Source organism: Salvelinus fontinalis, chromosome 16 (assembly GCF_029448725.1).
Source record: "Salvelinus fontinalis isolate EN_2023a chromosome 16, ASM2944872v1, whole genome shotgun sequence".
In the NCBI taxonomy this organism is placed as follows: domain Eukaryota; kingdom Metazoa; phylum Chordata; class Actinopteri; order Salmoniformes; family Salmonidae; genus Salvelinus; species Salvelinus fontinalis.
In genome coordinates, this window is record NC_074680.1 from 53517571 (window position 1) to 53545477 (window position 27907).

General features: G+C 46.7%; 1 protein-coding gene across 1 annotated transcript in view; it reads left to right on the forward strand.

Annotated features, from left to right (window-relative positions):
• Positions 1-27452, forward strand: part of LOC129813343 (eukaryotic translation initiation factor 2-alpha kinase 3-like) — a 96232-nt gene extending 68780 nt beyond the window's left edge. Inside the window, exons 5-10 of the mRNA XM_055865709.1 lie at positions 9365-9659; positions 11525-11696; positions 13387-13515; positions 24825-24947; positions 26319-26551; positions 26889-27452. Of these exons, the coding sequence (XP_055721684.1) occupies positions 9365-9659; positions 11525-11696; positions 13387-13515; positions 24825-24947; positions 26319-26551; positions 26889-27113 (1177 nt within the window). The 3' untranslated portion in view covers positions 27114-27452. The remainder of the gene's footprint in view (positions 1-9364; positions 9660-11524; positions 11697-13386; positions 13516-24824; positions 24948-26318; positions 26552-26888) is intronic.
• The last annotated feature ends 455 nt before the right edge of the window (positions 27453-27907 follow it).

A 27907-nucleotide genomic window follows, 5' to 3' on the forward strand; every position in this document is an offset into this window, starting at 1 on the left:
TCTCTAGGTGGAACTGTAACATTCTGGTTCTCTCTCTCTCTAGGTGGAACTGTAACATTCTGGTTCTCTCTCTCTCTAGGTGGAACTGTAACATTCTGGTTCTCTCTCTAGGTGGAACTGTAACATTCTGGTTCTCTCTCTCTAGGTGGAACTGTAACATTCTGGTTCTCTCTCTCTAGGTGGAACTGTAACATTCTGGTTCTCTCTCTCTAGGTGGAACTGTAACATTCTGGTTCTCTCTCTCTAGGTGGAACTGTAACATTCTGGTTCTCTCTCTCTAGGTGGAACTGTAACATTCTGGTTCTCTCTCTCTAGGTGGAACTGTAACATTCTGGTTCTCTCTCTCTAGGTGGAACTGTAACATTCTGGTTCTCTCTCTCTAGGTGGAACTGTAACATTCTGGTTCTCTCTCTCTAGGTGGAACTGTAACATTCTGGTTCTCTCTCTCTAGGTGGAACTGTAACATTCTGGTTCTCTCTCTAGGTGGAACTGTAACATTCTGGTTCTCTCTCTCTAGGTGGAACTGTAACATTCTGGTTCTCTCTCTCTAGGTGGAACTGTAACATTCTGGTTCTCTCTCTAGGTGGAACTGTAACATTCTGGTTCTCTCTCTCTCTAGGTGGAACTGTAACATTCTGGTTCTCTCTCTCTAGGGGGAACTGTAACATTCTGGTTCTCTCTCTCTAGGTGGAACTGTAACATTCTGGTTCTCTCTCTCTCTAGGTGGAACTGTAACATTCTGGTTCTCTCTCTCTAGGTGGAACTGTAACATTCTGGTTCTCTCTCTCTCTAGGTGGAACTGTAACATTCTGGTTCTCTCTCTCTAGGTGGAACTGTAACATTCTGGTTCTCTCTCTCTAGGTGGAACTGTAACATTCTGGTTCTCTCTCTCTAGGTGGAACTGTAACATTCTGGTTCTCTCTCTAGGTGGAACTGTAACATTCTGGTTCTCTCTCTCTCTAGGTGGAACTGTAACATTCTGGTTCTCTCTCTCTAGGGGGAACTGTAACATTCTGGTTCTCTCTCTCTCTAGGTGGAACTGTAACATTCTGGTTCTCTCTCTCTAGGGGGAACTGTAACATTCTGGTTCTCTCTCTCTCTAGGTGGAACTGTAACATTCTGGTTCTCTCTCTCTAGGTGGAACTGTAACATTCTGGTTCTCTCTCTCTCTAGGTGGAACTGTAACATTCTGGTTCTCTCTCTCTAGGTGGAACTGTAACATTCTGGTTCTCTCTCTCTAGGTGGAACTGTAACATTCTGGTTCTCTCTCTCTAGGTGGAACTGTAACATTCTGGTTCTCTCTCTCCAGGTGGAACTGTAACATTCTGGTTCTCTCTCTAGGTGGAACTGTAACATTCTGGTTCTCTCTCTAGGTGGAACTGTAACATTCTGGTTCTCTCTCTCTCTAGGTGGAACTGTAACATTCTGGTTCTCTCTCTCTCTAGGTGGAACTGTAACATTCTGGTTCTCTCTCTAGGTGGAACTGTAACATTCTGGTTCTCTCTCTCTCTAGGTGGAACTGTAACATTCTGGTTCTCTCTCTCTCTAGGTGGAACTGTAACATTCTGGTTCTCTCTCTCTCTAGGTGGAACTGTAACATTCTGGTTCTCTCTCTCTAGGTGGAACTGTAACATTCTGGTTCTCTCTCTCTCTAGGTGGAACTGTAACATTCTGGTTCTCTCTCTAGGTGGAACTGTAACATTCTGGTTCTCTCTCTCTCTCTAGGTGGAACTGTAACATTCTGGTTCTCTCTCTCTCTAGGTGGAACTGTAACATTATGGTTCTCTCTCTCTCTAGGTGGAACTGTAACATTCTTGTTCTCTCTCTCTCTAGGTGGAACTGTAACATTCTGGTTCTCTCTCTCTCTAGGTGGAACTGTAACATTCTGGTTCTCTCTCTAGGTGGAACTGTAACATTCTGGTTCTCTCTCTCTCTAGGTGGAACTGTAACATTCTGGTTCTCTCTCTCTCTAGGTGGAACTGTAACATTCTGGTTCTCTCTCTCTCTAGGTGGAACTGTAACATTCTGGTTCTCTCTCTCTCTAGGTGGAACTGTAACATTCTGGTTCTCTCTCTAGGTGGAACTGTAACATTCTGGTTCTCTCTCTCTCTAGGTGGAACTGTAACATTCTGGTTCTCTCTCTCTCTAGGTGGAACTGTAACATTCTGGTTCTCTCTCTCTCTAGGTGGAACTGTAACATTCTGGTTCTCTCTCTCTCTCTAGGTGGAACTGTAACATTCTGGTTCTCTCTCTCTAGGTGGAACTGTAACATTCTGGTTCTCTCTCTCTAGGTGGAACTGTAACATTCTGGTTCTCTCTCTCTAGGTGGAACTGTAACATTCTGGTTCTCTCTCTCTAGGTGGAACTGTAACATTCTGGTTCTCTCTCTCTCTAGGTGGAACTGTAACATTCTGGTTCTCTCTCTCTCTAGGTGGAACTGTAACATTCTGGTTCTCTCTCTCTAGGTGGAACTGTAACATTCTGGTTCTCTCTCTCTAGGTGGAACTGTAACATTCTGGTCTCTCTCTCTCTCTAGGTGGAACTGTAACATTCTGGTTCTCTCTCTCTCTCTAGGTGGAACTGTAACATTCTGGTTCTCTCTCTCTCTCTAGGTGGAACTGTAACATTCTGGTTCTCTCTCTCTCTAGGTGGAACTGTAACATTCTGGTTCTCTCTCTCTCTAGGTGGAACTGTAACATTCTGGTTCTCTCTCTCTAGGTGGAACTGTAACATTCTGGTTCTCTCTCTCTCTCTAGGTGGAACTGTAACATTCTGGTTCTCTCTCTCTCTCTAGGTGGAACTGTAACATTCTGGTTCTCTCTCTCTCTCTAGGTGGAACTGTAACATTCTGGTTCTCTCTCTCTCTAGGTGGAACTGTAACATTCTGGTTCTCTCTCTCTCTAGGTGGAACTGTAACATTCTGGTTCTCTCTCTCTCTAGGTGGAACTGTAACATTCTGGTTCTCTCTCTCTCTAGGTGGAACTGTAACATTCTGGTTCTCTCTCTCTAGGTGGAACTGTAACATTCTGGTTCTCTCTCTCTCTAGGTGGAACTGTAACATTCTGGTTCTCTCTCTCTCTAGGTGGAACTGTAACATTCTGGTTCTCTCTCTCTCTAGGTGGAACTGTAACATTATGGTTCTCTCTCTCTCTAGGTGGAACTGTAACATTCTTGTTCTCTCTCTCTCTAGGTGGAACTGTAACATTCTGGTTCTCTCTCTCTAGGTGGAACTGTAACATTCTGGTTCTCTCTCTCTCTAGGTGGAACTGTAACATTCTGGTTCTCTCTCTCTCTCTAGGTGGAACTGTAACATTCTGGTTCTCTCTCTCTCTCTAGGTGGAACTGTAACATTCTGGTTCTCTCTCTCTAGGTGGAACTGTAACATTCTGGTTCTCTCTCTCTAGGTGGAACTGTAACATTCTGGTTCTCTCTCTCTCTAGGTGGAACTGTAACATTCTGGTTCTCTCTCTCTCTCTAGGTGGAACTGTAACATTCTGGTTCTCTCTCTCTCCAGGTGGAACTGTAACATTCTGGTTCTCTCTCTCTCTAGGTGGAACTGTAACATTCTGGTTCTCTCTCTCTCTAGGTTGAACTGTAACATTCTGGTTCTCTCTCTCTCTAGGTGGAACTGTAACATTCTGGTTCTCTCTCTCTCTAGGTGGAACTGTAACATTCTGGTTCTCTCTCTCTCTAGGTGGAACTGTAACATTCTGGTTCTCTCTCTAGGTGGAACTGTAACATTCTGGTTCTCTCTCTAGGTGGAACTGTAACATTCTGGTTCTCTCTCTCTAGGTGGAACTGTAACATTCTGGTTCTCTCTCTCTAGGTGGAACTGTAACATTCTGGTTCTTTCTCTCTAGGTGGAACTGTAACATTCTGGTTCTCTCTCTCTAGGTGGAACTGTAACATTCTGGTTCTCTCTCTCTAGGTGGAACTGTAACATTCTGGTTCTCTCTCTCTCTAGGTGGAACTGTAACATTCTGGTTCTCTCTCTCTAGGTGGAACTGTAACATTCTGGTTCTCTCTCTCTAGGTGGAACTGTAACATTCTGGTTCTCTCTCTCTCTAGGTGGAACTGTAACATTCTGGTTCTCTCTCTCTCTAGGTGGAACTGTAACATTCTGGTTCTCTCTCTCTCTAGGTGGAACTGTAACATTCTGGTTCTCTCTCTCTAGGTGGAACTGTAACATTCTGGTTCTCTCTCTCTAGGTGGAACTGTAACATTCTGGTTCTCTCTCTAGGTGGAACTGTAACATTCTGGTTCTCTCTCTCTAGGTGGAACTGTAACATTCTGGTTCTCTCTCTAGGTGGAACTGTAACATTCTGGTTCTCTCTCTCTCTAGGTGGAACTGTAACATTCTGGTTCTCTCTCTCTCCAGGTGGAACTGTAACATTCTGGTTCTCTCTCTCTCTCTAGGTGGAACTGTAACATTCTGGTTCTCTCTCTCTCTAGGTGGAACTGTAACATTCTGGTTCTCTCTCTCTCTAGGTGGAACTGTAACATTCTGGTTCTCTCTCTCTCTAGGTGGAACTGTAACATTCTGGTTCTCTCTCTCTAGGTGGAACTGTAACATTCTGGTTCTCTCTCTAGGTGGAACTGTAACATTCTGGTTCTCTCTCTCTCTAGGTGGAACTGTAACATTCTGGTTCTCTCTCTCTCCAGGTGGAACTGTAACATTCTGGTTCTCTCTCTCTCTCTAGGTGGAACTGTAACATTCTGGTTCTCTCTCTCTCTAGGTGGAACTGTAACATTCTGGTTCTCTCTCTCTCTAGGTGGAACTGTAACATTCTGGTTCTCTCTCTCTAGGTGGAACTGTAACATTCTGGTTCTCTCTCTCTAGGTGGAACTGTAACATTCTGGTTCTCTCTCTCTAGGTGGAACTGTAACATTCTGGTTCTCTCTCTCTAGGTGGAACTGTAACATTCTGGTTCTCTCTCTCTAGGTGGAACTGTAACATTCTGGTTCTCTCTCTCTAGGTGGAACTGTAACATTCTGGTTCTCTCTCTCTAGGTGGAACTGTAACATTCTGGTTCTCTCTCTCTAGGTGGAACTGTAACATTCTGGTTCTCTCTCTCTCTAGGTGGAACTGTAACATTCTGGTTCTCTCTCTCTCTCTAGGTGGAACTGTAACATTCTGGTTCTCTCTCTCTCTCTAGGTGGAACTGTAACATTCTGGTTCTCTCTCTCTCTAGGTGGAACTGTAACATTCTGGTTCTCTCTCTCTCTAGGTGGAACTGTAACATTCTGGTTCTCTCTCTCTCTAGGTGGAACTGTAACATTCTGGTTCTCTCTCTCCAGGTGGAACTGTAACATTCTGGTTCTCTCTCTCTAGGTGGAACTGTAACATTCTGGTTCTCTCTCTCTCTAGGTGGAACTGTAACATTCTGGTTCTCTCTCTCTCTAGGTGGAACTGTAACATTCTGGTTCTCTCTCTCTCTAGGTGGAACTGTAACATTCTGGTTCTCTCTCTCTCTAGGTGGAACTGTAACATTCTGGTTCTCTCTCTCTCTAGGTGGAACTGTAACATTCTGGTTCTCTCTCTCTCTAGGTGGAACTGTAACATTCTGGTTCTCTCTCTAGGTGGAACTGTAACATTCTGGTTCTCTCTAGGTGGAACTGTAACATTCTGGTTCTCTCTCTAGGTGGAACTGTAACATTCTGGTTCTCTCTCTAGGTGGAACTGTAACATTCTGGTTCTCTCTCTCTCTAGGTGGAACTGTAACATTCTGGTTCTCTCTCTCTAGGTGGAACTGTAACATTCTGGTTCTCTCTCTCTAGGTGGAACTGTAACATTCTGGTTCTCTCTCTAGGTGGAACTGTAACATTCTGGTTCTCTCTCTCTAGGTGGAACTGTAACATTCTGGTTCTCTCTCTCTAGGTGGAACTGTAACATTCTGGTTCTCTCTCTCTAGGTGGAACTGTAACATTCTGGTTCTCTCTCTCTCTAGGTGGAACTGTAACATTCTGGTTCTCTCTCTAGGTGGAACTGTAACATTCTGGTTCTCTCTCTCTCTAGGTGGAACTGTAACATTCTGGTTCTCTCTCTCTCTAGGTGGAACTGTAACATTCTGGTTCTCTCTCTCTCTAGGTGGAACTGTAACATTCTGGTTCTCTCTCTCTCTAGGTGGAACTGTAACATTCTGGTTCTCTCTCTCTCTAGGTGGAACTGTAACATTCTGGTTCTCTCTCTCTCTAGGTGGAACTGTAACATTCTGGTTCTCTCTCTAGGTGGAACTGTAACATTCTGGTTCTCTCTCTAGGTGGAACTGTAACATTCTGGTTCTCTCTCTCTCTAGGTGGAACTGTAACATTCTGGTTCTCTCTCTAGGTGGAACTGTAACATTCTGGTTCTCTCTCTAGGTGGAACTGTAACATTCTGGTTCCCTCTCTCTCTAGGTGGAACTGTAACATTCTGGTTCTCTCTCTCTAGGTGGAACTGTAACATTCTGGTTCTCTCTCTCTCTAGGTGGAACTGTAACATTCTGGTTCTCTCTCTCTCTAGGTGGAACTGTAACATTCTGGTTCTCTCTCTCTCTAGGTGGAACTGTAACATTCTGGTTCTCTCTCTCTCTAGGTGGAACTGTAACATTCTGGTTCTCTCTCTCTCTAGGTGGAACTGTAACATTCTGGTTCTCTCTCTAGGTGGAACTGTAACATTCTGGTTCTCTCTCTCTAGGTGGAACTGTAACATTCTGGTTCTCTCTCTAGGTGGAACTGTAACATTCTGGTTCTCTCTCTCTCTAGGTGGAACTGTAACATTCTGGTTCTCTCTCTCTCCAGGTGGAACTGTAACATTCTGGTTCTCTCTCTCTCTCTCTAGGTGGAACTGTAACATTCTGGTTCTCTCTCTCTCTAGGTGGAACTGTAACATTCTGGTTCTCTCTCTCTCTAGGTGGAACTGTAACATTCTGGTTCTCTCTCTCTCTAGGTGGAACTGTAACATTCTGGTTCTCTCTCTCTAGGTGGAACTGTAACATTCTGGTTCTCTCTCTAGGTGGAACTGTAACATTCTGGTTCTCTCTCTCTCTAGGTGGAACTGTAACATTCTGGTTCTCTCTCTCTCCAGGTGGAACTGTAACATTCTGGTTCTCTCTCTCTCTCTAGGTGGAACTGTAACATTCTGGTTCTCTCTCTCTCTAGGTGGAACTGTAACATTCTGGTTCTCTCTCTCTCTAGGTGGAACTGTAACATTCTGGTTCTCTCTCTCTAGGTGGAACTGTAACATTCTGGTTCTCTCTCTCTAGGTGGAACTGTAACATTCTGGTTCTCTCTCTCTAGGTGGAACTGTAACATTCTGGTTCTCTCTCTCTAGGTGGAACTGTAACATTCTGGTTCTCTCTCTCTAGGTGGAACTGTAACATTCTGGTTCTCTCTCTCTAGGTGGAACTGTAACATTCTGGTTCTCTCTCTCTAGGTGGAACTGTAACATTCTGGTTCTCTCTCTCTAGGTGGAACTGTAACATTCTGGTTCTCTCTCTCTCTAGGTGGAACTGTAACATTCTGGTTCTCTCTCTCTCTCTAGGTGGAACTGTAACATTCTGGTTCTCTCTCTCTCTCTCTAGGTGGAACTGTAACATTCTGGTTCTCTCTCTCTCTAGGTGGAACTGTAACATTCTGGTTCTCTCTCTCTCTAGGTGGAACTGTAACATTCTGGTTCTCTCTCTCTCTAGGTGGAACTGTAACATTCTGGTTCTCTCTCTCCAGGTGGAACTGTAACATTCTGGTTCTCTCTCTCTAGGTGGAACTGTAACATTCTGGTTCTCTCTCTCTCTAGGTGGAACTGTAACATTCTGGTTCTCTCTCTCTCTAGGTGGAACTGTAACATTCTGGTTCTCTCTCTCTAGGTGGAACTGTAACATTCTGGTTCTCTCTCTCTAGGTGGAACTGTAACATTCTGGTTCTCTCTCTCTAGGTGGAACTGTAACATTCTTGTTCTCTCTCTCTCTAGGTGGAACTGTAACATTCTGGTTCTCTCTCTCTCTAGGTGGAACTGTAACATTCTGGTTCTCTCTCTCTCTAGGTGGAACTGTAACATTCTGGTTCTCTCTCTCTCTAGGTGGAACTGTAACATTCTGGTTCTCTCTCTCTCTAGGTGGAACTGTAACATTCTGGTTCTCTCTCTAGGTGGAACTGTAACATTCTGGTTCTCTCTAGGTGGAACTGTAACATTCTGGTTCTCTCTCTAGGTGGAACTGTAACATTCTGGTTCTCTCTCTAGGTGGAACTGTAACATTCTGGTTCTCTCTCTCTCTAGGTGGAACTGTAACATTCTGGTTCTCTCTCTCTAGGTGGAACTGTAACATTCTGGTTCTCTCTCTCTAGGTGGAACTGTAACATTCTGGTTCTCTCTCTAGGTGGAACTGTAACATTCTGGTTCTCTCTCTCTAGGTGGAACTGTAACATTCTGGTTCTCTCTCTCTAGGTGGAACTGTAACATTCTGGTTCTCTCTCTCTAGGTGGAACTGTAACATTCTGGTTCTCTCTCTCTCTAGGTGGAACTGTAACATTCTGGTTCTCTCTCTAGGTGGAACTGTAACATTCTGGTTCTCTCTCTCTCTAGGTGGAACTGTAACATTCTGGTTCTCTCTCTCTCTAGGTGGAACTGTAACATTCTGGTTCTCTCTCTCTCTAGGTGGAACTGTAACATTCTGGTTCTCTCTCTCTCTAGGTGGAACTGTAACATTCTGGTTCTCTCTCTCTCTAGGTGGAACTGTAACATTCTGGTTCTCTCTCTCTCTAGGTGGAACTGTAACATTCTGGTTCTCTCTCTAGGTGGAACTGTAACATTCTGGTTCTCTCTCTCTAGGTGGAACTGTAACATTCTGGTTCTCTCTCTCTCTAGGTGGAACTGTAACATTCTGGTTCTCTCTCTAGGTGGAACTGTAACATTCTGGTTCCCTCTCTCTCTAGGTGGAACTGTAACATTCTGGTTCTCTCTCTCTAGGTGGAACTGTAACATTCTGGTTCTCTCTCTCTAGGTGGAACTGTAACATTCTGGTTCTCTCTCTCTCTAGGTGGAACTGTAACATTCTGGTTCTCTCTCTCTCTAGGTGGAACTGTAACATTCTGGTTCTCTCTCTCTCTCTAGGTGGAACTGTAACATTCTGGTTCTCTCTCTCTCTAGGTGGAACTGTAACATTCTGGTTCTCTCTCTCTCTAGGTGGAACTGTAACATTCTGGTTCTCTCTCTCTCTAGGTGGAACTGTAACATTCTGGTTCTCTCTCTTTAGGTGGAACTGTAACATTCTGGTTCTCTCTCTCTCTAGGTGGAACTGTAACATTCTGGTTCTCTCTCTCTAGGTGGAACTGTAACATTCTGGTTCTCTCTCTAGGTGGAACTGTAACATTCTGGTTCTCTCTCTAGGTGGAACTTCAGCGTGGGGAGCTTTGAGCTGAGGTTTGTTCCCGACAAACAGCTGACCAGCAACTTCCTGGAGGGAGAGATGGCGAGCGGCGAGGCCATGTGGAAGGAGGAGCAGAGGAGCAGTGGGCAGAAGGTTATCATGGAGGAGACCACAGACAACCACAGACACACAACCACAGACACGCACAGTGACACACCTGGGACACCAGACCTAGTCATCAAGGTGTCTGTTCCTGACTGGAAGGTGATGGCTTTCAGCACCCAGCCTGGAGGACAGCTGGTCTGGGAACAGCAGGTAATTATACATCTATAACACCTATTAACAGTCCTGGAAGACAGCTGGTCTGGGAACAGCAGGTAATTATACATCTATAACACCTATTAACAGTCCTGGAAGACAGCTGGTCTGGGAACAGCAGGTAATTATACATCTATAACACCTATTAACAGTCCTGGAAGACAGCTGGTCTGGGAACAGCAGGTAATTATACATCTATAACACCTATTAACAGTCCTGGAAGACAGCTGGTCTGGGAACAGCTTATACCGCCCTCTGTTCTTCATCATCATTACTCTATGGTTCTAAATGAAATCACCCTCTTCACCCTCCTCATCATCCAGTTCATTGAAGTCACATGTTCCATTGTGAGTTTATATCTGGTTTCTGTCTCCTGTTCATCCACTGACCCACAGCAAAGCATATTTTCATTTGAAGTTTATTATGGTACTCATTTTTTGCTCAGTAGCCGGAGCAATGTTGCCTGGCGACTGGTCATGTGATGAATGCACGGACAGCACGTTTTTGTTTTTTGTGTAAAAAAGTGACAAAAGGGAGTGTGATAGAAACTTCAGATTCTATACAGGAAATCACAATGTTTTACCTGCATGTGACCCGAAGGAGGATTTGATAAAGCGATGCTCCTTTCCCTGCATCTATCAATTACAATATGCAGTTATCTATTCATGTACAATTTGACAACTGGTAATATTGTCACTCATCACATTATTGTCCATTTCATCTTGTTCCACAGACTAAAACTCTCTTAAAATGTGTGATATTAGTTTCCCGTATCGTTCAGGTGTTGTTTCAATGGGCAGGCGGACTGGTATTGTTTGTTTCCCGCTCATTAACCTTGGATCGAGTCAAAGATATGTTTTGCATTATTCTAAAGGCCCACTGGAACACATGTTTTAACTTCCTGTACAATACATTTGATTATTAATAGATCTCTAGTAAATTCAGGAACATTCAGGGAAGGAGCAGGACATGGCAGATCTTTTCAAACGTCAGTGGCTTTTGTGTTAGTTTTGCAACCTAGCCTGACTATGGTGGTTCTAATGTTAGTTTAACAACCTAGCCTGACTATGGTGGTTCTAGTGTTAGTTTAACAACCTAGCCTGACTATGGCGGTTCTAGTGTTAGTTTAACAACCTAGCCTGACTATGGTGGTTCTAGTGTTAGTTTTACAACCTAGCCTGACTATGGTGGTTCTAGTGTTAGTTTAACAACCTAGCCTGACTATGGTGGTTCTAGTGTTAGTTTAACAACCTAGCCTGACTATGGTGGGTCTCGTGTTAGTTTTACAACCTAGCCTGACTATGGTGGGTTTCGTGTTAGTTTTACAACCTAGCCTGACTATGGTGGTTCTAGTGTTAGTTTAACAACCTAGCCTGACTATGGTGGTTCTAGTGTTAGTTTAACAACCTAGCCTGACTATGGTGGGTCTCGTGTTAGTTTTACAACCTAGCCTGACTATGGTGGTTCTAGTGTTAGTTTTCCAACCTAGCCTGACTATGGTGGTTCTAGTGTTAGTTTTCCAACCTAGCCTGACTATGGCGGTTCTAGTGTTAGTTTTACAACCTAACCTGACTATGGTGGTTCTCGTGTTAGTTTTACAACCTAGCTTGACTATGGCGGTTCTAATGTTAGTTTTACAACCTAACCTGACTATGGCGGTTCTAATGTTAGTTTTACAACCTAGCCTGACTATGGCAGTTCTAATGTTAGTTTTCCAACCTAGCCTGATCCCAGATGTATTTGTTCTGTCTTGAGAACTCCTATGGTCATTGTCAAGACAGCACAAACAGCTCTGTGACCAGGCTATCTCCAACCTCTCTTTTCAGTGTTCAGCATAGTATTGACTCACGTTTCCCCTGTAGTTCTGCACGCCCATAGCCGCTGCCTGGTTGGTCGGCGGGGGGAAGGTAACGCCCATCAGCCTGTTCGATGACACGCCTTACAGCAGTCGTCCTGACGCGGAGGAGCAGGAGGAGGAGGACGAGGACATTATGGAGGCCGCTCGGGGAGCTACTGAGTCCAGCGTATACCTGGGTATGTAAACCCTAACCTCTGACCCCTAAACCAGACACGAACACCAGACACCATAGGCCTACACAGTACGGGGGAGGCACGTGGAGCTACTGAGTCCAGCGTATACCTGGGTAACCAAACACGATAGGTAACAGACATCAGACTATCACAGACACTGTACCGTCAGTCACTTAATGTATCTGTACCTGCAGTAGGTCAGAATACAGTCTCTAGGTAGACATCCCTGTTATCAGCTGCTGGCAGACTCACCAGATGGTTCTCAGGGGATTGGCTTTCTCACATAGCTGGAGATGCTTTTAAATAATCAAGACGGTGTGTCTGACTGTTAGTGTCAGTGCTAAGCCTCTCCCCCAGGTCCTGTGATTGGTTGTCAGTGCTAAGCCTCTCCCCCAGGTCCTGTGATTGGTTGTCAGTGCTAAGCCTCTCCCCCAGGTCCTGTGATTGGTTGTCAGTGCTAAACCTCTCCCCCAGGTCCTGTGATTGGTTGTCAGTGCTAAACCTCTCCCCCAGGTCCTGTGATTGGTTGTCAGTGCTAAGCCTCTCCCCCAGGTCCTGTGATTGGTTGTCAGTGCTAAACCTCTCCCCCAGGTCCTGTGATTGGTTGTCAGTGCTAAACCTCTCCCCCAGGTCCTGTGATTGGTTGTCAGTGCTAAACCTCTCCCCCAGGTCCTGTGATTGGTTGTCAGTGCTAAGCCTCTCCCCCAGGTCCTGTGATTGGTTGTCAGTGCTAAGCCTCTCCCCCAGGTCCTGTGATTGGTTGTCAGTGCTAAGCCTCTCCCCCAGGTCCTGTGATTGGTTGTCAGTGCTAAGCCTCTCCCCCAGGTCCTGTGATTGGTTGTCAGTGCTAAACCTCTCCCCCAGGTCCTGTGATTGGTTGTCAGTGCTAAACCTCTCCCCCAGGTCCTGTGATTGGTTGTCAGTGCTAAGCCTCTCCCCCAGGTCCTGTGATTGGTTGTCAGTGCTAAACCTCTCCCCCAGGTCCTGTGATTGGTTGTCAGTGCTAAACCTCTCCCCCAGGTCCTGTGATTGGTTGTCAGTGCTAAACCTCTCCCCCAGGTCCTGTGATTGGTTGTCAGTGCTAAACCTCTCCCCCAGGTCCTGTGATTGGTTGTCAGTGCTAAACCTCTCCCCCAGGTCCTGTGATTGGTTGTCAGTGCTAAGCCTCTCCCCCAGGTCCTGTGATTGGTTGTCAGTGCTAAGCCTCTCCCCCAGGTCCTGTGATTGGTTGTCAGTGCTAAGCCTCTCCCTCAGGTCCTGTGATTGGTTGTCAGTGCTAAACCTCTCCCCCAGGTCCTGTGATTGGTTGTCAGTGCTAAACCTCTCCCCCAGGTCCTGTGATTGGTTGTCAGTGCTAAGCCTTTCCCCCAGGTCCTGTGATTGGTTGTCAGTGCTAAACCTCTCCCCCAGGTCCTGTGATTGGTTGTCAGTGCTAAACCTCTCCCCCAGGTCCTGTGATTGGTTGTCAGTGCTAAACCTCTCCCCCAGGTCCTGTGATTGGTTGTCAGTGCTAAGCCTCTCCCCCAGGTCCTGTGATTGGTTGTCAGTGCTAAGCCTCTCCCCCAGGTCCTGTGATTGGTTGTCAGTGCTAAACCTCTCCCCCAGGTCCTGTGGTTGGTTGTCAGTGCTAAGCCTCTCCCCCAGGTCCTGTGATTGGTTGTCAGTATCAGTGTCTAACCTTCTCCCTTCTCAGGTATGTATCAGGGCCAGCTGTACCTGCAGTCGTCCGTCAAGATCTCAGAAAAGTTCCCATCTAAAGCCCTCAACGGGCCCGGTCCGGACCCGGGCAACATCCCTACCATCAGATGGAAACCCCTCATACGTACGTACTTCTATGAGTATATCATTACCATAATGACTGAGATAAACACACTCCATCCATGTTCCCTTAAATAGATAAATATACTGTTATCTATCTGGAGTGATGTCCAGCCTGCTGTCTGGAGTTACAGTGATGTCCAGCCTGCTGTCTGGAGTTACAGTGATGTCTGGAGTTACAGTGATGTCTGGAGTTACAGTGATGTCTGGAGTTACAGTGATGTCTGGAGTTACAGTGATGTCCAGTCTGCTGTCTGGAGTTACAGTGATGTCCAGTCTGCTGTCTGGAGTTACAGTGATGTCCAGCCTGCTGTCTGGAGTTACAGTGATGTCTGGAGTTACAGTGATGTCCAGCCTGCTGTCTGGAGTTACAGTGATGTCTGGAGTTACAGTGATGTCCAGCCTGCTGTCTGGAGTTACAGTGATGTCCAGTCTGCTGTCTGGAGTTACAGTGATGTCCAGTCTGCTGTCTGGAGTTACAGTGATGTCCAGCCTGCTGTCTGGAGTTACAGTGATGTCCAGTCTGCTGTCTGGAGTTACAGTGATGTCTGGAGTTACAGTGATGTCCAGCCTGCTGTCTGGAGTTACAGTGATGTCCAGTCTGCTGTCTGGAGTTACAGTGATGTCCAGTCTGCTGTCTGGAGTTACAGTGATGTCCAGTCTGCTGTCTGGAGTTACAGTGATGTCCAGTCTGCTGTCTGGAGTTACAGTGATGTCTGGAGTTACAGTGATGTCCAGCCTGCTGTCTGGAGTTACAGTGATGTCCAGTCTGCTGTCTGGAGTTACAGTGATGTCCAGTCTGCTGTCTGGAGTTACAGTGATGTCTGGAGTTACAGTGATGTCCAGCCTGCTGTCTGGAGTTACAGTGATGTCTGGAGTTACAGTGATGTCTGGAGTTACAGTGATGTCCAGCCTGATGTCTGGAGTTACAGTGATGTCTGGAGTTACAGTGATGTCCAGCCTGCTGTCTGGAGTTACAGTGATGTCTGGAGTTACAGTGATGTCCAGCCTGCTGTCTGGAGTTACAGTGATGTCTGGAGTTACAGTGATGTCCAGTCTGCTGTCTGGAGTTACAGTGATGTCTGGAGTTACAGTGATGTCCAGCCTGCTGTCTGGAGTTACAGTGATGTCTGGAGTTACAGTGATGTCCAGCCTGATGTCTGGAGTTACAGTGATGTCTGGAGTTACAGTGATGTCTGGAGTTACAGTGATGTCTGGAGTTACAGTGATGTCTGGAGTTACAGTGATGTCTGGAGTTACAGTGATGTCTGGAGTTACAGTGATGTCTGGAGTTACAGTGATGTCCAGTCTGCTGTCTGGAGTTACAGTGATGTCTGGAGTTACAGTGATGTCCAGTCTGCTGTCTGGAGTTACAGTGATGTCCAGCCTGCTGTCTGGAGTTACAGTGATGTCCAGCCTGCTGTCTGGAGTTACAGTGATGTCCAGCCTGCTGTCTGGAGTTACAGTGATGTCTGGAGTTACAGTGATGTCCAGCCTGCTGTCTGGAGTTACAGTGATGTCCAGCCTGCTGTCTGGAGTTACAGTGATGTCTGGAGTTACAGTGATGTCCAGTCTGCTGTCTGGAGTTACAGTGATGTCTGGAGTTACAGTGATGTCCAGTCTGCTGTCTGGAGTTACAGTGATGTCCAGTCTGCTGTCTGGAGTTACAGTGATGTCCAGCCTGCTGTCTGGAGTTACAGTGATGTCCAGCCTGCTGTCTGGAGTTACAGTGATGTCTGGAGTTACAGTGATGTCTGATGTCTGGAGTTACAGTGATGTCTGATGTTTGGAGTTACAGTGATGTCTGATGTCTGGAGTTACAGTGATGTCTGGAGTTACAGTGATGTCCAGCCTGCTGTCTGGAGTTACAGTGATGTCTGGAGTTACAGTGATGTCCAGCCTGCTGTCTGGAGTTACAGTGATGTCTGGAGTTACAGTGATGTCCAGTCTGCTGTCTGGAGTTACAGTGATGTCTGGAGTTACAGTGATGTCCAGCCTGCTGTCTGGAGTTACAGTGATGTCTGGAGTTACAGTGATGTCTGGAGTTACAGTGATGTCCAGCCTGCTGTCTGGAGTTACAGTGATGTCCAGTCTGCTGTCTGGAGTTACAGTGATGTCCAGTCTGATGTCTGGAGTTACAGTGATGTCTGGAGTTACAGTGATGTCTGGAGTTACAGTGATGTCCAGCCTGCTGTCTGGAGTTACAGTGATGTCTGGAGTTACAGTGATGTCCAGTCTGATGTCTGGAGTTACAGTGATGTCTGGAGTTACAGTGATGTCTGGAGTTACAGTGATGTCTGGAGTTACAGTGATGTCCAGCCTGCTGTCTGGAGTTACAGTGATGTCTGGAGTTACAGTGATGTCTGGAGTTACAGTGATGTCTGGAGTTACAGTGATGTCCAGCCTGCTGTCTGGAGTTACAGTGATGTCTGGAGTTACAGTGATGTCTGGAGTTACAGTGATGTCCAGCCTGCTGTCTGGAGTTACAGTGATGTCCAGTCTGCTGTCTGGAGTTACAGTGATGTCTGGAGTTACAGTGATGTCTGGAGTTACAGTGATGTCTGGAGTTACAGTGATGTCCAGCCTGCTGTCTGGAGTTACAGTGATGTCTGGAGTTACAGTGATGTCTGGAGTTACAGTGATGTCTGGAGTTACAGTGATGTCCAGCCTGCTGTCTGGAGTTACAGTGATGTCCAGTCTGCTGTCTGGAGTTACAGTGATGTCTGGAGTTACAGTGATGTCTGGAGTTACAGTGATGTCTGGAGTTACAGTGATGTCTGGAGTTACAGTGATGTCCAGCCTGCTGTCTGGAGTTACAGTGATGTCTGGAGTTACAGTGATGTCCAGCCTGCTGTCTGGAGTTACAGTGATGTCCAGTCTGATGTCTGGAGTTACAGTGATGTCCAGCCTGCTGTCTGGAGTTACAGTGATGTCTGGAGTTACAGTGATGTCCAGCCTGCTGTCTGGAGTTACAGTGATGTCTGGAGTTACAGTGATGTCCAGCCTGCTGTCTGGAGTTACAGTGATGTCTGGAGTTACAGTGTGTCCAGCCTGATGTCTGGAGTTACAGTGATGTCTGGAGTTACAGTGATGTCCAGCTTGCTGTCTGGAGTTACAGTGATGTCTGGAGTTACAGTGAAGTCTGGAGTTACAGTGATGTCCAGTCTGATGTCTGGAGTTACAGTGATGTCTGGAGTTACAGTGATGTCCAGCTTGCTGTCTGGAGTTACAGTGATGTCTGGAGTTACAGTGATGTCTGGAGTTACAGTGATGTCCAGCCTGCTGTCTGGAGTTACAGTGATGTCTGGAGTTACAGTGATGTCCAGTCTGATGTCTGGAGTTACAGTGATGTCTGGAGTTACAGTGATGTCCAGCCTGCTGTCTGGAGTTACAGTGATGTCCAGCCTGCTGTCTGGAGTTACAGTGATGTCTGGAGTTACAGTGATGTCCAGTCTGATGTCTGGAGTTACAGTGATGTCTGGAGTTACAGTGATGTCCAGCTTGCTGTCTGGAGTTACAGTGATGTCTGGAGTTACAGTGATGTCCAGTCTGATGTCTGGAGTTACAGTGATGTCTGGAGTTACAGTGATGTCTGGAGTTACAGTGATGTCTGGAGTTACAGTGTGTCCAGCCTGCTGTCTGGAGTTACAGTGATGTCTGAGTTACAGTGATGTCCAGTCTGCTGTCTGGAGTTACAGTGATGTCTGGAGTTACAGTGATGTCCAGCCTGATGTCTGGAGTTACAGTGATGTCTGGAGTTACAGTGATGTCCAGCCTGCTGTCTGGAGTTACAGTGTGTCCAGTCTGCTGTCTGGAGTTACAGTGATGTCTGGAGTTACAGTGTGTCCAGTCTGCTGTCTGGAGTTACAGTGATGTCTGGAGTTACAGTGATGTCCAGCCTGCTGTCTGGAGTTACAGTGATGTCCAGCCTGCTGTCTGGAATTACAGTGATGTCCAGCCTGCTGTCTGGAGTTACAGTGATGTCCAGCCTGCTGTCTGGAGTTACAGTGATGTCCAGGCTGCTGTCTGGAGTTACAGTGATGTCCAGCCTGCTGTCTGGAGTTACAGTGATGTCCAGCCTGCTGTCTGGAGTTACAGTGATGTCCAGTCTGCTGTCTGGAGTTACAGTGATGTCCAGCCTGCTGTCTGGAGTTACAGTGATGTCTGGAGTTACAGTGATGTCTGGAGTTACAGTGATGTCTGGAGTTACAGTGATGTCTGGAGTTACAGTGATGTCCAGCCTGCTGTCTGGAGTTACAGTGATGTCCAGCCTGCTGTCTGGAGTTACAGTGATGTCTGAGTTACAGTGATGTCCAGCCTGCTGTCTGGAGTTACAGTGATGTCTGGAGTTAAAGTGATGTCTGGAGTTACAGTGATGTCTGGAGTTACAGTGATGTCCAGCCTGCTGTCTGGAGTTACAGTGTGTCCAGCCTGCTGTCTGGAGTTACAGTGATGTCCAGTCTGCTGTCTGGAGTTACAGTGATGTCCAGCCTGCTGTCTGGAGTTACAGTGATGTCTGGAGTTACAGTGATGTCTGGAGTTACAGTGATGTCCAGCCTGCTGTCTGGAGTTACAGTGATGTCCAGTCTGCTGTCTGGAGTTACAGTGATGTCTGGAGTTACAGTGATGTCCAGCCTGCTGTCTGGAGTTACAGTGATGTCTGGAGTTACAGTGATGTCCAGTCTGCTGTCTGGAGTTACAGTGATGTCTGGAGTTACAGTGATGTCTGGAGTTACAGTGATGTCCAGCCTGCTGTCTGGAGTTACAGTGATGTCTGGAGTTACAGTGATGTCCAGTCTGCTGTCTGGAGTTACAGTGATGTCTGGAGTTACAGTGATGTCTGGAGTTACAGTGATGTCTGGAGTTACAGTGATGTCTGGAGTTACAGTGATGTTTGGAGTTACAGTGATGTCCAGCCTGCTGTCTGGAGTTACAGTGATGTCTGGAGTTACAGTGATGTCCAGCCTGCTGTCTGGAGTTACAGTGATGTCTGGAGTTACAGTGATGTCCAGTCTGATGTCTGGAGTTACAGTGATGTCTGGAGTTACAGTGTGTCCAGCCTGCTGTCTGGAGTTACAGTGATGTCCAGTCTGCTGTCTGGAGTTACAGTGATGTCCAGCCTGCTGTCTGGAGTTACAGTGATGTCTGGAGTTACAGTGATGTTTGGAGTTACAGTGATGTCTGGAGTTACAGTGATGTCCAGTCTGATGTCTGGAGTTACAGTGATGTCCAGCCTGCTGTCTGGAGTTACAGTGATGTCTGGAGTTACAGTGATGTCTGGAGTTACAGTGATGTCTGGAGTTACAGTGATGTCTGGAGTTACAGTGATGTCTGGAGTTACAGTGATGTCTGGAGTTACAGTGATGTCCAGTCTGCTGTCTGGAGTTACAGTGATGTCTGGAGTTACAGTGATGTCCAGTCTGCTGTCTGGAGTTACAGTGATGTCTGGAGTTACAGTGATGTCTGGAGTTACAGTGATGTCCAGCCTGCTGTCTGGAGTTACAGTGATGTCCAGCCTGCTGTCTGGAGTTACAGTGATGTCCAGCCTGCTGTCTGGAGTTACAGTGATGTCTGGAGTTACAGTGATGTCCAGCCTGCTGTCTGGAGTTACAGTGATGTCTGGAGTTACAGTGATGTCCAGCCTGCTGTCTGGAGTTACAGTGATGTCTGGAGTTACAGTGATGTCCAGCCTGCTGTCTGGAGTTACAGTGATGTCTGGAGTTACAGTGATGTTTGGAGTTACAGTGCTGTCTGGAGTTACAGTGATGTCCAGTCTGCTGTCTGGAGTTACAGTGATGTCTGGAGTTACAGTGATGTCCAGCCTGATGTCTGGAGTTACAGTGATGTCCAGCCTGATGTCTGGAGTTACAGTGATGTCCAGCCTGCTGTCTGGAGTTACAGTGATGTCCAGTCTGCTGTCTGGAGTTACAGTGATGTCCAGCCTGCTGTCTGGAGTTACAGTGATGTCTGGAGTTACAGTGATGTCCAGCTTGCTGTCTGGAGTTACAGTGATGTCTGGAGTTACAGTGATGTCTGGAGTTACAGTGATGTCCAGCCTGCTGTCTGGAGTTACAGTGATGTCCAGTCTGCTGTCTGGAGTTACAGTGATGTCCAGCCTGCTGTCTTGAGTTACAGTGATGTCCAGTCTGCTGTCTTGAGTTACAGTGATGTCTGGAGTTACAGTGTGTCCAGCCTGCTGTCTTGAGTTACAGTGATGTCCAGCCTGCTGTCTGGAGTTACAGTGATGTCTGGAGTTACAGTGATGTCCAGTCTGCTGTCTGGAGTTACAGTGATGTCCAGCCTGCTGTCTGGAGTTACAGTGATGTCCAGCCTGCTGTCTGGAGTTACAGTGATGTCCAGCCTGCTGTCTGGAGTTACAGTGATGTCCAGCCTGCTGTCTGGAGTTACAGTGATGTCTGGAGTTACAGTGATGTCCAGCCTGCTGTCTGGAGTTACAGTGATGTCCAGCCTGCTGTCTGGAGTTACAGTGATGTCTGGAGTTACAGTGATGTCCAGCCTGCTGTCTGGAGTTACAGTGATGTCTGGAGTTACAGTGATGTCCAGCCTGCTGTCTGGAGTTACAGTGATGTCTGGAGTTACAGTGATGTCTGGAGTTACAGTGATGTCCAGCCTGCTGTCTGGAGTTACAGTGATGTCCAGCCTGCTGTCTGGAGTTACAGTGATGTCCAGCCTGCTGTCTGGAGTTACAGTGATGTCCAGTCTGCTGTCTGGAGTTACAGTGATGTCTGGAGTTACAGTGATGTCTGGAGTTACAGTGATGTCTGGAGTTACAGTGATGTCCAGTCTGCTGTCTGGAGTTACAGTGATGTCTGGAGTTACAGTGATGTCCAGCCTGCTGTCTGGAGTTACAGTGATGTCTGGAGTTACAGTGATGTCTGGAGTTACAGTGATGTCCAGTCTGCTGTCTGGAGTTACAGTGATGTCTGGAGTTACAGTGATGTCCAGCCTGCTGTCTGGAGTTACAGTGATGTCTGGAGTTACAGTGATGTCCAGCCTGCTGTCTGGAGTTACAGTGATGTCTGGAGTTACAGTGATGTCTGGAGTTAGTGATGTCCAGCCTCCTGTCTGGAGTTACAGTGATGTCTGGAGTTACAGTGATGTCCAGCCTCCTGTCTGGAGTTACAGTGATGTCTGGAGTTACAGTGATGTCCAGCCTGCTGTCTGGAGTTACAGTGTGTCCAGCCTGCTGTCTGGAGTTACAGTGATGGCTGGAGTTACAGTGATGTCCAGCCTGCTGTCTGGAGTTACAGTGTGTCCAGCCTGCTGTCTGGAGTTACAGTGATGTCTGGAGTTACAGTGATGTCCAGCCTGCTGTCTGGAGTTACAGTGATGTCCAGTCTGCTGTCTGGAGTTACAGTGATGTCTGGAGTTACAGTGATGTCTGGAGTTACAGTGATGTCCAGCCTGCTGTCTGGAGTTACAGTGATGTCCAGCCTGCTGTCTGGAGTTACAGTGATGTCCAGCCTGCTGTCTGGAGTTACAGTGATGTCCAGCCTGCTGTCTGGAGTTACAGTGATGTCCAGCCTGCTGTCTGGAGTTACAGTGATGTCTGGAGTTACAGTGTGTCCAGTCTGCTGTCTGGAGTTACAGTGATGTCTGGAGTTACAGTGTGTCCAGCCTGCTGTCTGGAGTTACAGTGATGTCCAGCCTGCTGTCTGGAGTTACAGTGATGTCCAGCCTGCTGTCTGGAGTTACAGTGATGTCTGGAGTTACAGTGATGTCCAGCCTGCTGTCTGGAGTTACAGTGATGTCTGGAGTTACAGTGATGTCCAGCCTGCTGTCTGGAGTTACAGTGATGTCTGGAGTTACAGTGATGTCCAGCCTGCTGTCTGGAGTTACAGTGATGTCTGGAGTTACAGTGATGTCCAGCCTGCTGTCTGGAGTTACAGTGATGTCTGGAGTTACAGTGATGTCCAGTCTGCTGTCTGGAGTTACAGTGATGTCTGGAGTTACAGTGATGTCCAGCCTGCTGTCTGGAGTTACAGTGTGTCCAGTCTGCTGTCTGGAGTTACAGTGATGTCTGGAGTTACAGTGATGTCTGGAGTTACAGTGATGTCCAGCCTCCTGTCTGGAGTTACAGTGATGTCTGGAGTTACAGTGATGTCCAGCCTGCTGTCTGGAGTTACAGTGTGTCCAGCCTGCTGTCTGGAGTTAGAGTGATGTCTGGAGTTACAGTGATGTCTGGAGTTACAGTGATGTCCAGTCTGCTGTCTGGAGTTACAGTGATGTCCAGCCTGCTGTCTGGAGTTACAGTGATGTCCAGTCTGCTGTCTGGAGTTACAGTGATGTCTGGAGTTACAGTGATGTCTGGAGTTACAGTGATGTCTGGAGTTACAGTGATGTCCAGTCTGCTGTCTGGAGTTACAGTGATGTCTGGAGTTACAGTGATGTCTGGAGTTACAGTGATGTCTGGAGTTACAGTGATGTCTGGAGTTACAGTGATGTCTGGAGTTACAGTGATGTCCAGTCTGCTGTCTGGAGTTACAGTGATGTCTGGAGTTACAGTGATGTCTGGAGTTACAGTGATGTCCAGCCTGCTGTCTGGAGTTACAGTGATGTCTGGAGTTACAGTGATGTCCAGCCTGCTGTCTGGAGTTACAGTGATGTCCAGCCTGCTGTCTGGAGTTACAGTGATGTCTGGAGTTACAGTGATGTCCACCCTGATGTCTGGAGTTACTGTGATGTCTGGAGTTACAGTGATGTCTGGAGCTACAGTGATGTCCAGCCTGCTGTCTGGAGTTACAGTGATGTCCAGCCTGCTGTCTGGAGTTACAGTGATGTCCAGCCTGCTGTCTGGAGTTACAGTGATGTCCAGCGCTGTCTTGAGTTACAGTGATGTCCAGTCTGCTGTCTGGAGTTACAGTGATGTCTGGAGTTACAGTGATGTCTGGAGTTACAGTGATGTCTGGAGTTACAGTGATGTCCAGTCTGCTGTCTGGAGTTACAGTGATGTCTGGAGTTACAGTGATGTCCAGCCTGCTGTCTGGAGTTACAGTGATGTCTGGAGTTACAGTGATGTCCAGCCTCCTGTCTGGAGTTACAGTGATGTCTGGAGTTACAGTGATGTCCAGCCTGCTGTCTGGAGTTACAGTGTGTCCAGCCTGCTGTCTGGAGTTAGAGTGATGTCTGGAGTTACAGTGATGTCTGGAGTTACAGTGATGTCCAGTCTGCTGTCTGGAGTTACAGTGATGTCCAGCCTGCTGTCTGGAGTTACAGTGATGTCCAGTCTGCTGTCTGGAGTTACAGTGATGTCCAGCGTGATGTCTGGAGTTACAGTGATGTCTGGAGTTACAGTGATGTCTGGAGTTACAGTGATGTCTGGAGTTACAGTGATGTCCAGTCTGCTGTCTGGAGTTACAGTGATGTCTGGAGTTACAGTGATGTCTGGAGTTACAGTGATGTCTGGAGTTACAGTGATGTCTGGAGTTACAGTGATGTCTGGAGTTACAGTGATGTCCAGTCTGCTGTCTGGAGTTACAGTGATGTCCAGTCTGCTGTCTGGAGTTACAGTGATGTCTGGAGTTACAGTGATGTCTGGAGTTACAGTGATGTCTGGAGTTACAGTGATGTCTGGAGTTACAGTGATGTCTGGAGTTACAGTGATGTCCAGTCTGCTGTCTGGAGTTACAGTGATGTCTGGAGTTACAGTGATGTCTGGAGTTACAGTGATGTCTGGAGTTACAGTGATGTCTGGAGTTACAGTGATGTCTGGAGTTACAGTGATGTCCAGTCTGCTGTCTGGAGTTACAGTGATGTCTGGAGTTACAGTGATGTCTGGAGTTACAGTGATGTCTGGAGTTACAGTGATGTCCAGCCTGATGTCTGGAGTTACAGTGATGTCCAGCCTGCTGTCTGGAGTTACAGTGATGTCCAGCCTGCTGTCTGGAGTTACAGTGATGTCTGGAGTTACAGTGATGTCCAGCTTGCTGTCTGGAGTTACAGTGATGTCCAGCCTGCTGTCTGGTGTTACAGTGATGTCCAGCCTGCTGTCTGGAGTTACAGTGATGTCTGGAGTTACAGTGATGTCTGGAGTTACAGTGATGTCTGGAGTTACAGTGTGTCCAGTCTGCTGTCTGGAGTTACAGTGATGTCTGGAGTTACAGTGATGTCTGGAGTTACAGTGTGTCCAGCGTGCTGTCTGGAGTTACAGTGATGTCCAGCCTGCTGTCTGGAGTTACAGTGATGTCCAGTCTGCTGTCTGGAGTTACAGTGATGTCTGGAGTTACAGTGATGTCTGGAGTTACAGTGATGTCTGGAGTTACAGTGATGTCTGGAGTTACAGTGATGTCTGGAGTTACAGTGATGTCTGGAGTTACAGTGATGTCTGGAGTTACAGTGATGTCTGGAGTTACAGTGATGTCTGGAGTTACAGTGATGTCTGGAGTTACAGTGATGTCTGGAGTTACAGTGATGTCCAGTCTGCTGTCTGGAGTTACAGTGATGTCTGGAGTTACAGTGATGTCTGGAGTTACAGTGTGTCCAGCCTGCTGTCTGGAGTTACAGTGATGTCTGGAGTTACAGTGATGTCTGGAGTTACAGTGATGTCTGGAGTTACAGTGATGTCTGGAGTTACAGTGATGTCTGGAGTTACAGTGTGTCCAGCGTGCTGTCTGGAGTTACAGTGATGTCCAGCCTGCTGTCTGGAGTTACAGTGATGTCCAGTCTGCTGTCTGGAGTTACAGTGATGTCTGGAGTTACAGTGATGTCTGGAGTTACAGTGATGTCTGGAGTTACAGTGTGTCCAGCCTGCTGTCTGGAGTTACAGTGATGTCTGGAGTTACAGTGATGTCCAGCCTGCTGTCTGGAGTTACAGTGATGTCTGGAGTTACAGTGATGTCTGGAGTTACAGTGATGTCTGGAGTTACAGTGTGTCCAGTCTGCTGTCTGGAGTTACAGTGATGTCTGGAGTTACAGTGATGTCTGGAGTTACAGTGTGTCCAGCGTGCTGTCTGGAGTTACAGTGATGTCCAGCCTGCTGTCTGGAGTTACAGTGATGTCTGGAGTTACAGTGATGTCTGGAGTTACAGTGATGTCTGGAGTTACAGTGATGTCTGGAGTTACAGTGATGTCTGGAGTTACAGTGATGTCTGGAGTTACAGTGATGTCCAGTCTGCTGTCTGGAGTTACAGTGATGTCTGGAGTTACAGTGATGTCTGGAGTTACAGTGATGTCTGGAGTTACAGTGATGTCTGGAGTTACAGTGCTGTCTGGAGTTACAGTGCTGTCTGGAGTTACAGTGATGTCCAGCGTGTCGTCTGTAATGAGTTTTAATGCAGTATCTCTTTCATGCAGATTCTCCATCTCGGACACCTGTGCTGGTTGGTTCTGATGAGTTTGACAAGTGTCTGAACAACGACAAGTTCTCTCATGAAGAATACAGCAACGGAGCCCTGTCAGTCCTGCAGTACCCGTATGGTAAGAACCTACTGTTATAACATGTTATAACCTCCTATTATACTGTCAGTCCTGCAGTACCCGTATGGTAAGAACCTACTGTTATAACATGTTATAACCTCCTATTATACTGTCAGTCCTGCAGTACCCGTATGGTAAGAACCTACTGTTATAACATGTTATAACCTCTTATTATACTGTCAGTCCTGCAGTACCCGTATGGTAAGAACCTACTGTTATAACCTCCTATTATACTGTCTGTCCTGCAGTACCCGTATGGTAAGAACCTACTGTTATAACATGTTATAACCTCTTAGTATACTGTCAGTCCTGCAGTACCCGTATGGTAAGAACCTACTGTTATAACCTCCTATTATACTGTCTGTCCTGCAGTACCCGTATGGTAAGAACCTACTGTTATAACATGTTATAACCTCCTATTATACTGTCAGTCCTGCAGTACCCGTATGGTAAGAACCTACTGTTATAACATGTTATAACCTCCTATTATACTGTCAGTCCTGCAGTACCCGTATGGTAAGAACCTACTGTTATAACATGTTATAACCTCCTATTATACTGTCTGTCCTGCAGTACCCGTATGGTAAGAACCTACTGTTATAACATGTTATAACCTCCTATTATACTGTCAGTCCTGCAGTACCCGTATGGTAAGAACCTACTGTTATAACATGTTATAACCTCCTATTATACTGTATGTCCTGCAGTACCCGTATGGTAAGAACCTACTGTTATAACATGTTATAACCTCCTATTATACTGTATGTCCTGCAGTACCCGTATGGTAAGAACCTACTGTTATAACATGTTATAACCTCCTATTATACTGTATGTCCTGCAGTACCCGTATGGTAAGAACCTACTGTTATAACATGTTATAACCTCCTATTATACTGTATGTCCTGCAGTACCCGTATGGTAAGAACCTACTGTTATAACATGTTATAACCTCCTATTATACTGTATGTCCTGCAGTACCCGTATGGTAAGAACCTACTGTTATAACATGTTATAACCTCCTATTATACTGTATGTCCTGCAGTACCCGTATGGTAAGAACCTACGGTTATAACCTCCTATTATACTGTCAGTCCTGCAGTACCCGTATGGTAAGAACCTACTGTTATAACATGTTATAACCTCCTATTATACTGTCAGTCCTGCAGTACCCGTATGGTAAGAACCTACTGTTATAACATGTTATAACCTCCTATTATACTCTCTGTTAGACCAGCTGTTTTATAAAATCCTAACCACCTCTTCTTGTTTTACCATGTTGTTAAAAATGACATGGAAATGAATTGTTCTTTTATTGATTTAAAATAGTACAAGTTATTGATTGATTGACTGATTCCTCTCTCTGTTCCCCAGACAACGGGTACTACTTCTCATACAGTAAGCGTTACCGCGGGCGACGCGGCGTGGCGGAGGTGTCTCTGCTGAAGGATGGCGGTGCGGCGGTGGAGAGGAGGAGGAGGAAGGATCCGGTCCTGTTACTGCCCTGGTGGAAGGAGATTCTAGGCACCATGGTGTTCTGTATCGCTGCTACCACCTATATAGTCAGGAAGTTCTTCCATCCTCCCGCCCCGGTGGAATACATACGGGTAAGACACCTTCACACGTCAGCCACATACAGTACATTTTGGTCCTATTCTTGATTAGTGCACCCCGCCCCGGTGGAATACATACGGGTACGACACCTTCACATGTCAACATACAGTACATTTTGGTCCTATTCTTGATTAGTGCACACCGTAGCAAAAATATTCAAGGATTTTCTTTTCAGTGTGGTTTTCTTCGTCTGTTTGTTATCTGGTGAATACGACCCTGTACATAGAGGGAGGGGGGGGGGGGGGGTGTTCAGAAGTGTATTTTTGTTGTTTATTGTTGTTTCTTGATCCATGTTAATTAATAATCCCGTCTCTATCCTGATCTCCGTAGCAACGCAAGGAGTCGGAGACTCAGTGTCAGACCGACAGCAAGTATGACCTTGAGGTGGCCGAACCCAAAGAGACGGTTGTCACGGAGATCCGACCCAGTGAATATGTATCCAGGTATCGTACGGTGTTGACATTAAAACAGACCACTGGTTCACTAAGGCTTCGTCCAAAATGGACCCTACTCATAGGTTATAGTAGGCGCCTCCCCAGTATTCATACTGTATAGTAGCTGATAGCCCCCCCCCCCCCAGTATTCATAGTGTATAGTAGCTGATAGCCCCCCCAGTATTCATACTGTATAGTAGCTGATAGCCCCCCCAGTATTCATAGTGTATAGTAGCTGATAGCCCCCCCCAGTATTCATACTGTATAGTAGCTGATAGCCCCCCCCCCCCGTATTCATAGTGTATAGTAGCTGATAGCCCCCCCCAGTATTCATACTGTATAGTAGCTGATAGCCCCCCCCAGTATTCATAGTGTATAGTAGCTGATAGCCCCCCCAGTATTCATAGTGTATAGTAGCTGATAGCCCCCCCCAGTATTCATAGTGTATAGTAGCTGATAGCCCCCCCCCCCCAGTATTCATAGTGTATAGTAGCTGATAGCCCCCCCCAGTATTCATAGTGTATAGTAGCTGATAGCCCCCCCCCAGTATTCATAGTGTATAGTAGCTGATAGCCCCCCCCCCCAGTATTCATAGTGTATAGTAGCTGATAGCCCCCCCAGTATTCATAGTGTATAGTAGCTGATAGCCCCCCCCAGTATTCATAGTGTATAGTAGCTGATAGCCCCCCCCAGTATTCATAGTGTATAGTAGCTGATAGCCCCCCCCAGTATTCATAGTGTATAGTAGCTGATAGCCCCCCCCAGTATTCATAGTGTATAGTAGCTGATAGCCCCCCCAGTATTCATAGTGTATAGTAGCTGATAGCCCCCCCCAGTATTCATAGTGTATAGTAGCTGATAGCCCCCCCCAGTATTCATAGTGTATAGTAGCTGATAGCCCCCCCCAGTATTCAT